General features: G+C 37.6%; 1 protein-coding gene across 1 annotated transcript in view; it reads left to right on the forward strand.

Moving 5' to 3' along the window:
- Window positions 1-9,807, forward strand: part of CYYR1 (cysteine and tyrosine rich 1) — a 103,464-nt gene extending 93,657 nt beyond the window's left edge. Inside the window, 1 exon segment of the mRNA XM_020284716.2 lies at window positions 7,362-9,807. Coding sequence (XP_020140305.2) covers window positions 7,362-7,495 — 134 coding nt within the window. The 3' untranslated portion in view covers window positions 7,496-9,807.
- Window positions 9,808-11,531: the final 1,724 nt, after the last annotated feature.

The following is an 11,531-nucleotide window of genomic DNA, read 5'->3' on the forward strand; positions in this document are numbered from 1 at the left end:
GAGCACATGTGAATCCATAAACAAAATACTTCATTTTGCATTAGATGATTTCAATAGTGCTTTCTAGGTCAATTTGTACATGCACAATTTGATGTATAAAAGACAAGCAAGTTCTAAATTTAATACTCTTAGGACGATAATTTCTACCCTCATGTCCCCTCTCTCTCAGTCCCTATAGAAACAAACAGGGTACCCTCTACTTGCAATCTACCTTGTGTATTAATTCTCTAATCCTTTCTTTCTCCTTTAATCTGTTCTCTATTATCTTCTGCTTGAGGGAGCAAAATTCAGACAAATCATAGGAATGATAGTTTCTCCCATTTTTCTTTCATCAATGTGCCCTCTTCTCCATCATCTTCACAACCTCATGTCCTACAGTGCCTCAGGGCTCAGTCTTATGTCTTCTTAACTGTGTCTACACTTACTTCTTTGGTTGTGTCTTGAGGTATTGGGCCCTGAGGTATCAAGTATCATTTATATGCTAATGCCTCCCAAAGTTATATATATCTCCATTCCAAATCTCTTTGCTGAATTTCAGATTCATTTTATCCCAGTGCCCGTTGGACATCATCAGTTGAATATCTAATAAATATCCCCAATGTAACCTGTCTAAAGCTATATTTCTGATCTTCCCCCAAAATTCCCCTCCACCTAAAGCCTTCACCATTTTGATTGATGACATCTCTAGCCTTCTAGATACTCAGGCCAAAAATCCTGAAGTCATCCTTGACTTCCCTCTTTCCTTCAAACCTACATATAGTCTACCAGGAAGACTTCTTGGCTCTATCGGCAAAATGCATCCAGTATCTGACTACTTCTCACAGTGAGAAATAAATGCTGTTACTATCTTGGTCTTACTCCTCCTCCGTTACTATGATAACTGGTCTTCCAGCATTCACCATTGGCACCTGCGGGTCTATTCTCAAGCCAGTAACCAGAGTGAACCTTTTAAAGTAGGTGTCAGGTCATATCACTCCTGCGCTCAAAATCTTCCAGTGGCTCTTAGTTTGCATCAGAGGAAGAGCCAAAGCCAGTGGTTTCTCATTTTATCCAAAGTAAAAGGCAAATGCTTTACCAGGGCCTTCAAGGTGCCAAACCAATTGGCTCCTCTTTTTATGTCTCCGACCTCATTTCCTTCTCCTCTCTAGTCTCTAGTGGGCTCTAGCCACACTTTTCCCCTTGCTGTTCCATCCACACAGGCCAGCTTCCCACCGTGGGGCTTTGCCTAGAACACTGACTCCCTCACTTCAGTCAAGTCTCCGATCACAGGTCATCTCCTGAACGCAGCCTGCCCCGCTGACCCTATTTAAGATCATGATGTATCCCTCCCCACAGCACCCCAATCCTCCTGTGCCACTCTGCTTTTTTTTCCAGGGTGCTTTAAATCTTCTAAGATGTCATATAGTTTACCTGATCATTATGTTTATTATTTATTGCCCATCTTCTCCTTCTAGAATGTTAACTCTATTTGGGTCCAGTTTGTTCACTACTCTAACCCAAGTGGGTAAGATCAGGCCTGGAAAATCAAGCAGAGACAATTGGAGAGAAGACAGGAAGAACCGCTTCATAGAAACAGGCCAGATACTCACTTGATCAAAAAATATTTTTAAAAAAACACTTTTAAATACTTTTATAAAATATATTACATTTTATTTTACCCTGCTGTAGGTCCAGACTTTGAATAAAATTACAAGATACAAAATAGGGGTCATTATTTTAAAGTGATGTTATGTGTTTTCTTGGGTTTGAAGTTTCTATTGTGTGCACAGAAATGTTCTCAAAGCTTTATAGTGGCATCGTTTATACTGGCAGATCACAGCAGTGTGTTGCATTCAGTAAATGCATTGTTCTAAAAACTGAATAATGCAAGAAAGATAATGAACCTTATGCTGGAAGCATTTTTACTGCAAAAAAACTAGGTCTTCAAAAACATAATGTACATGATTACTTCTCATTTCCTTCTCAAAGTCACTAATTAGGCTTTTACTTAAAGGATCAGCAAACAACATATAACAGTGTTGAATGCTTTTCAAAATCTTTCATCTGTGGAAATACAGAACGCTTCTACCCACATTAATTAATTAACCCTGTGATAATTGAGATAATAACCCAACTTATTGTACAGTCCTACAGCCAAAGACCAGAAAAATGAGGAGAACATTATATAGTGAAGGTTTTCATATCCTGAAAGTATCCCAAAGACTTTCACTGTGGTGAAAGTCTTCAGTGGGGAACCTTACAATGAACATTATTACTCTGCACTAGGGAGGGAAAAAAAGTCCTTCAGCTGCCGTACTTGACCCTTTGTTGGACAGTGACCTTCCAAAGTAGTCAAGGGACTGAGAGGCAGGGTTATGTGGATGTTGAAATCACCAAGAATAGTATAACTCATTGTGGAAAGAGCATGGGCCAAATGCTAAATCTTCAGTGAATGAGGGATTGGGGCAGGGTGGGCCACAGATATTGATAACAAGAAGCATGGAAGGTAGCAGCACATGTGCTGCAAAAACATTCAGGGGTTTTGCTTTTTGTTTTGGGTGGTTTTTTTTGTTTGTTTTTATTTTTGAGACAGAGTCTTGCTCTGTCCCCCAAGCTAGAGTGTAGTGGCATCATCACAGCTTACTGAAACCTCAAAATCCTGGGCTCAACCTGTTCTCCTGTCTCAGCCTCCCAAATAGCTGGGACTACAGGCATGCACCACTGCACCTGGCTAAGTTTTCTATTTTTAGTAGAAATGGGGTCTTGCTCTTGCTCAAGCTGGTCTCGAACTAGGAGCTCAGGTTTTTCAAGAGTTTGGAAGATAATGGCTTGAAATGTGGTTATGAATATCACGTACACCCTGAGCACCCCCTATCCCTGTAGGTTGTAGGATGGGGGAGAAAATAGAACAACTCTGATATGGTAGTGCTGCCCAAGAAGCTGTCCTCTCATGAAAATCACATCTTAATTAGAATAAAAAGGTGAAGTGAATGTTGCCTTCTATTCCAAGGTAACTATCACACATTCTTCCCTCTTCTCAAAACTCAAAATACTGCAGCCTTTCTTACTCTCAGCAGATGATTTTTTAACAGATTATTTCTTTGAGAACACAGGCATGACCACAAGAGAGTTTCCTCATGTTCTGAGCTGCAGTAATGTGGTAGAGTAATAAAAAGTAATAAAAAGAGAGGATGACAGACTGTTTCCCACTGAGCACAGAGAAATGGAGTGGAGAAAGTTTGGAAAATCAATCAGATTAGATGTGCAAAGACTTCCAGGGTTAGAGGTCTACAATAAGGATGTTCTAGGAGCTTGTCCCTCTCATGGTGACAGAGGAATATAAAACTTGATGGGAATTGTCTTGATGTTATCTGAGGAGAGCAGGAATGATGGGTTCAAATACATCTTAGCAACTTAGGCCTTTGTAGAGGAGAAATAGGCAGTATTGAGATTACATGGCTCAGGTAGGGATAGTAAAAGTCTTGCCAGGAGCTTTGTGGGCCTTTATTTAAACTCTCTGCTCTGGGTGGGGTTTGGGTGAATTGCCAGTAGAGGGTTTTGGAGGAGAGCAGAGGAGAAGATTGGCATGTAGCAAAAATATTAGAAATTGTCCTTAAAAATAAGTCATGAGATTCACCAATTCTACCAGGTACTAAAACCATTTAAAATCTGTAAGAATTAAATCAAGACGTTTCTGGTACAAAAAGATATGCCTTGGTCATTGGAACACAATAGGTGGGGGAGAATTTTACATAGTCAAAGGAGACATAACAGAACTGTAAAAAGTGAGGATTATTAGGCTGCATTCAAATGATTTGGCTTACCTGACATTAAAAACTTAGGAAGAAAATACTCTGAGGCAAGAATGTACCAAGTAAAATAACAGATGTTAAAAAGCATTAAGTATATAAATTTAAGTGGATAAATTCACAACTAGGATGGTTATGTATCAAATATATGAAAAAGAAGACTAATATTTACACTTGTAAACAACACAAAAAGGATCAAAAAAATGAAGAACCATATATTTTGTTATATCCAAGTTTCAAACTTCAATATATTCAATAAAGTAAAAATTATATAATAAAATAAACCATTTTAACAGAGTCATTCTTAAAAGATACATAATTTTGTATACTCTTCTATATTTTAATTATATCTTAATTCTAATTAAGATCTTTATTTATAAATTATCAGTACAGAACAAAAAAAATTTATCCAATATGAATTATAGTGGACAAGATGCAGAACAAGGTTAAAACTAATTATTATCAAAGAAATGATAAAATAAAATAAAAAGCTGTATTTTTTTGCTCATTAAATTACCAAAATATTAAATGATAGTGTCCCTGTATGCCTTGCTGGTACCATTATAAAATGAAACAATTCTTTCTGAAAACAGTTTTACAATGTTCTCTAAGCAATAAAATTTATGTGTTATTTAAGCCAGTTAATCAATTTCTGGAATTTTACTCTAAAGAAATAATCAAAATAATTTTTAGAAGTCTATGTGTAAGAAGATATTCATCATTCCATTATTTATAATAAAAACAAATTAACCTTCAAGTAAGTGAATGGCCAGTGGAATAATATGCAGCCACTAACAATAAAATTTATGAAAAATATGTAGCAGAATGAAAAAGGCATGTCATAATACAAAGTAAAAAAGTGTATGCCATATTACATGATTGTGTGGATATAAATACACACAAATGTCTGGAAAATGGTACGCAAAGATATGATTTGTTATTTAGGCTGACAAAATTATAGATGATCTTCTTCCGTTCCAAATTTTCCAAAATAATCTTGAATAGTTTCAATAACACCATGCATCTTCCCATCACATCAGCTTTAGAAAAACTGGACTGAATGGATTGAAAATATGATATTTCTTCTCTGAATTTCATAGCATCCTAAATTTTTTAGCATTGTAGACAGCTATGTCAGACACTAAGGATAAATGGCATATTTATCCTATATAAATCAGAGAATTAGAATATTGTTTACGAAAGAATTTCAAAAACACCATGTGTCCAACTGCATCCATACATCTTTTAAAGATAATTAGACCTGTAAAAAAAAAAGAAAGAAAACTTCTTTCATTTTGTTAGAAAATTGATAGGAATTCTAAAATTGATACCTCCAAAAGCTTTTGTCCTAGTGAAATGCTATCTGCAACAAAGAAAGAGCACACATCCACAGTTATACAAGCATTATTCCAGATGTTCTCCAGTGGCTGATGTTATAAACGATGTGCCATTTTTATTTCAAAATACTTGTCTTTAACATGATAATATCACTTTGTCAAAGTTCAAAGGATATATGAATGAAAGAATGCTGTTTTATATCTCAGATTCTCATGTTCAACTTGCAGCTGAATAAACCCTAGGAATTCTTGTTGAAATGCCCTCCAGCAGTTTTTATGCAGATGGCAGAATACAAACGCTCTGTTACAAACACATAAATACATGCCGTGGCTTCATAACAGCGAATGATGTAGAATCAATCAGTAGTGTCAGTTGGTGTGTGCTCCTCAAGTGGGAGGCAGAGAAAAGCTTTGGCATAAAACCACCGTAGAACCACATGCTTGTAATAAACAATTCGATGGGTATCCAGCTGAACTTCCTATTTTCCACGGAGGCTGCGGTGTTTCCATCCTGGCTCGGATGAAGTTTATTATAAATCTCTTTGTCTCAGTCCTAGATATAATGAAGCCGAGAAGTGGGTGTGATGCAGAGAAAATGTGTGTTTCGACTCCACAGGAGTTATTCCATTTTGTTGTAGAGAACAGATCGGAGTCACCCAGCCTCTGAGGTCTGAGGAGCGTTGGAGAAGCTGTGTGCATCCTCTCTGATTTCTTTGCAGAGCTGTGTCCTCTGCCTGTGCCCTTAGCCTGCTCAGCCCGCTACAGACTTGCAAAGGGCTTTGCTCAACGAAGCAATACTCTGGGACATCTCACCCAATTCCGTGACTCTGTCTTCCTCTTCTCTCCAGTGGTCCAGTTCTGCTTCTTCACATCCTCCAAGTATAGGGAGATCAGTAAATGAGTCAAATCATCAAACTCTTGGTAAAGAGAGTCAAACTAAAGGGATCCCAAAGAAAACATAGCTTGTGTCTCCCTATCTGTTGATCTGTATTTGTATGTGCCTGTTTCATCAGAACACTATTGCAATTTATAGGATATTTAGTAATGTTTGTTGAAGTGTTGCTTGTTCTTTTCTACCATTTTAATGTTAAAAGTTTGGCCATTTATTTGCATTATTATGATGCTACCCTTGTGATTTAGGCTACATTCATGGTAGGCAATTAAGACATGTCAATTTCCAAACAGAATCAGGATCATGATAATGATTCAACTACTGGCAAATCGTCAGATTCGGTTGGCAGAGAGTTACTCAGATGTCGCAGAATCATTCAGTTATTGAAGATAGGGATGAATTTCAGTTCAAGGAGTACCTTTCTTTCAACCTTAGGGATGTGATTGAAATGTCTACAAAATAGACATCCACATATAGCCATTATAAAGTGTATTAAATGTGATTTAAAAGCATCCTGACATATAGCACAGTAAAAAATTATTTTAAGAAAATGTTTCAAATAAGATTCAGAAAATTAAATTCTTCATCCTCATTCCCAAACCTGCTTATCCTCTTTTTTTCTTTTCTTTATTTCTTTTTTCTGTAATGGCTCCACCATCCTCCGAGTTACAGGAGAGTCCCAGATTGGATGCCTAATTCCTCAACCCTTCTTTTACTCTCTCACCACTTTTTCCATTCAACTCTCATCACCTAAGCATTCAGCTGCTCAAGGGCTCTATAATTTTCTCCCTCACTGTCATGAGTCCCTTATAATCTTTCAAGTATGTGATTACATCATTGCACATTTTCCTAGGTCTTCCTCTATCCATACTATGGAGTGTCATCCTCCCAAAGCCTATTCACTAGCATAGTCAAAAATATCTCTGTTGACTCAACGTCATGCGCTACTTACATGAATTTCAAGGCCCACCATGAAGATGATACAAGCAGACTCCTTGGTGTCTTTTCTCATTTCTCCTAGCCGTGTAATTTTGGCTTCAACCAAAGGCCTCTCCTGCTTCTGTGCTTTTGCTCGAAATTGTCCCTTAGCTTCTCTCTCTGTCCCTTCAGCGTCATATTTCCAGGAAACTTTCCCTAAACCACCAGCTCTAAACACCTTGACCCTTGGCACCACATTGGAGAGCATTCACCCTTTCATACATACGTGTCCTTAATCTTACAAAACTAAGATTTTTGCAGCCGAAAAATATGTCCACTTCCAAAATATATAGCCCAGTGGCTTCAACACAGTAGACACTCAAATATTTGGTAGATGCCTGATGCTCTTTTCCCTTTCTGTTTTAGCAGCACCACCCCCCTATAGTTACGACCACGAGATGGAATACCACGCAGACTTGCCTCCTCCATACTCCCCGGCCCCACAGGCTTCAGCACAGCGATCTCCACCCCCTCCTTATCCCGGATATTCAAGGAAATAATCCTTCACCCAGCAGAGAACATGTACCGACTAGTGATCGTGCCTGGAATAAAATGTTTCTACTCAGAAACAGGCAGGAAAGGATTACTCTAAGGAATACTTTTTCAGGTGGAATGTCCATGCGAAGAGATACAGGGTTCCTCCTTTGCTCAAACCCGACCTCATCTGGAGTATTATGTTTGGTTCTATGAGACCACATCTTAAGAGATCTACTGATCCACTTACGCACAAAGAGGAGTAATGAGATGGATGAAACATCTGATAATCATGTTTTTTAAGGACTCGATAAAAGAAATTTTGCTGTCAATCCTGGAAAAGCGAAGACTTAAGGCAGGACAGGAGAATGGCTTGGGATGCATGAGGAAGCAACTTTATTCTATGTAGCTTTAAAAACCAGAACTAGAATTGTTCATTCTTTCATTCATCAGGAAATGTATATTGAGTGCCGGAGACCCTACTATATGCCTGGCACTGTTTGAGGCACTGGATGGAAGTTACAGAAAGGGAACTTTGGTTTTAGTATAAGAAATAGCAATTGGAGCTTTCTGATTCACTATATTATTTTTACGAAGCTCCCTGTTGCCAAGATTTCAAACACAACTTGGCTGACTACCAGCTCGAGATATGCTCTAGAAGGGATATTTAAGTCAAATGGCAGATGGGTCCATTGGGCCGCACAAGTTCTGCTTATGTTTTAGGTAGGTGCGAAGTGAATTTATATGCGTTCAGGAATGAAAACAACAGGAATAGTTGAATCTTATTTGTTTAGTTAGAAAGTTAAAACAGGATCACAGGGATCAAACAGCTGCTTAAAGCCAAGAGCTCTTCAACGCTAGCTACTGCCACCTAAAAATCATCTGGCTTTATTGAGTGGATCAGGTAAAGGTTATTCCAACTGTGAAAGGGAAAAATGTATCAAGTTCTATAGGCAAGACATACTTCACTTCAGAGTAAAAGATGAGAAGCCGAACATTCCCACAGGATTTTAGGTTAGGGAGTGAAATCTCAGAACATGACCATAAAGATACACAGCAGGCTACAAAAAGAAGTAAAAGGGGGAAATGAAGTTTGGATTGCCTTCTGTGAAAGTCTTAGACAAATTTGGGGGGGGGGTTTGTAAAATTTTAATAATATATTTTGTTGAAAAAGTTATACAGTTCATAGAAAAGGTTAAGATATTGACATCAAATTATCAAATTTTATGAAGTGCCTACCTTTTAGATATAAAAACACTTAATAAATAATTCTAATGTGCCATATTTTGCTGCAAGTGACCTTAACATTTCTACAATTTTTATGTGAGTCCTTTCATGTATTTAAAAATTATATATTGAACATTGGGAATAGATAATCATATTTTTGTGTCACTTTAAATGTTGAAATCTAAAATGTTTAATCCTATATTATCATCATAATTCAGTGAAATTTCAAAGTGATGCCAAGAATTTTTCTGAATAAAACAATCAAAAGAAATGTCTTAAGGTATAGATTATGTTAAGACATTTACTACATAGTTTAATATAAGTAGAATATTTTACTTTCAAATAACTATACAAGAAATACACTGCTCTGACTGAAATAAAGTCTAACTGCCAGTAAGATCTAAAGGCCAGATTCGCTTTGAATGACTCGCTTGAGTTGCCACTGATGATTTTCTTACATATGAAGATGCAAAATGTTCAAGAGTTCTAGCCTATTCTAGTGAGGGACTCCCTGACTTACATGCAGTTTTTAGCACAATTTTAATAGTACATATGTTTTAATTTATTTCTCTTCTGTGTATGATCAGACTCGACTATACTGCAACTATGACACTCAAAGTGCAGGGGTCTGTGTGATTTGAGAATGTTGTGTGCAAGTACACCATATATTCTTTAAGAAAAATGGAGAGAAAAGACCAGTAGAAATAGAATTTTCTTCATCTTCACCATCAATAAACATTTATTGCATACCTCCTATGTTCTGCAAATATTCCCTGCATAGAAGCCATTTCAGTCCACACCATCTCTCTTCTTTGAGTTGTTTATGGCCTCCTTTAAGGCATATCACAAACCCATAGACCTACAATAGATGAGTATTTTTACTGTTTGTATTTAGTGTCACAATAGCATAAATGTGCACATTACCAGTATACACTTTTGGAGTTCACTGATTGTTTTTCATAGATGATGTTTCTTGGGGGGAAATAGTATATGATGTGAAAGCTTTGAATTATGATTATTTAAAAACTAACATATTTGCTGTGGCCAAAGTGTTTACAATAAGCAATAAAATGAAAGAACCTATTATAACAAGGATTATATTTTCATTGTCTTGGGTCCATTTCTTTTCACCCTCTATTTCTGCTGATTTAGCCTTGTTCTTCTGTACAGAAAACACAGGACTGGAGCCAGGCAGACTGTTTTGAATCCCCTTTCCCGCCTGTGAAATTTGATGCAGGTCACTTCATCTCTTTGAGATTCAACTTTTTGCTCTGAAAAATGTAAATAGTATAATCAGCCTCATCAGATTTTGCAAAACTTGGATGAATATATGCAAAATTCTAAGTATAGTGTCTGGCAAGTAGAAAATGTTCTATAAATATTAGCCAAAAATAAATTAACAAAAGAACAATATAATGAGAACAGCCTCTAGATCTGTGTTATCCAGCACAGTAGTCACCAGCTACATATGATCCTTTAAGTTTAAATGAATTGAAATTAAATTACATGAAAAATTCAATTTCTCTAACCCCATTTCACATGCTCCATAGCCTCATGTGTGGCTAGTGGCTACCTTATTGGGTATCGCTGCTCTTTAGAAAAATCTTCCATGCAAAATGCAATGAGGTAGGAAATAGTTGAAGAAGAAACCACTCCAATCGCCTCCCCCAGAAGAAACCACGGACTTAGTTAATTGTGATGTCCTTCACTTTGTATGTGTGAAGAGGCCGTGGCTATGGAAACAAATTATAACTTGCATGAGAACCCATGAGCAATGAGAGCCTCTCTCCAGGGCCAGGGAGAGGAAATTACTGCAAGAGTTGAAGGGCAGATGATAGAAGAGAGACCTTAGACCTGGTGTTGCAGCTGGCAAAATGCAGCCACAGCCTGTTCTCAGAATCTAATCAGTTCTGCAGCTGCCTGCTCAGCTCCAGAAGCTACTACAGGAGCATTCAGAGCTACCCACATCTTTCTAAAGTGCAGTGCTATGGTGTATCCCTTTTGGTTTTCATAGTCTTGTTCCCACCACCAAATGAAAGCAGCACCCTCCACACACCCACTCTATTCCTGAGTTGTCCTTATTTAGCCAAACCCATTTTGCCAACTTTGGGTTGTAGACAAGGCAGAGGCTGACACACATCAGGCTATATATAGAGCCCATCAAATAGTGGAGCTCTGGGTGTCTTTGTTTTATTTTTTCACTTAATCCAAACAACCTAACACCAGAATGCCCAAATCACATGGTTACCTTGACAATCACCAAGAGGCTCTAAGAACTACCAGATCCTCAAATAGAACCTGCTTGCAACGTGCAATTTTTATTTTCTGATTATAGACCCAAGATGTATAGGATACAGCTGAACCTGTATAAGTGCAATACTCTTCTAGTGCAACCCCACTGTGTGGTATGGTTCAGTTTAAACAGTGTCAGGACCTTCAGAAAAGGAAAGTGATATGATTAACTTTAAGTAGACCCATAGGTGATTTTGATTTCCACCCTACTAAACCCCACCCCTGCCTCCTCTCTAATGCAGAGGAAAGAGCCAAGGCTTCACAGTAAGAAAGACTGGATTCTCTCTCTTCTCTGTTATCTTCTAACTATATGTTCCCTCAGCCAAGTAACAGAATTTCCATAACCTCAGTTTCATCTGAAATATGTGAACAGCACCATCCTTGCCAGGTTGTCGCAATGATTATAAACAGTATATGCAGAACATCTGTCACAAAGATCCCATCAGGGTGGCAACTCAGACAGACACAAATGTATAATATGTATATATTATCTTTCCAACATTTGTGCCCCAGGCCCAAGTTTTACCACTTCTATCATCAAAT

This window comes from Microcebus murinus, chromosome 1, assembly GCF_040939455.1.
Source record: "Microcebus murinus isolate Inina chromosome 1, M.murinus_Inina_mat1.0, whole genome shotgun sequence".
In the NCBI taxonomy this organism is placed as follows: Eukaryota; Metazoa; Chordata; class Mammalia; order Primates; family Cheirogaleidae; genus Microcebus; species Microcebus murinus.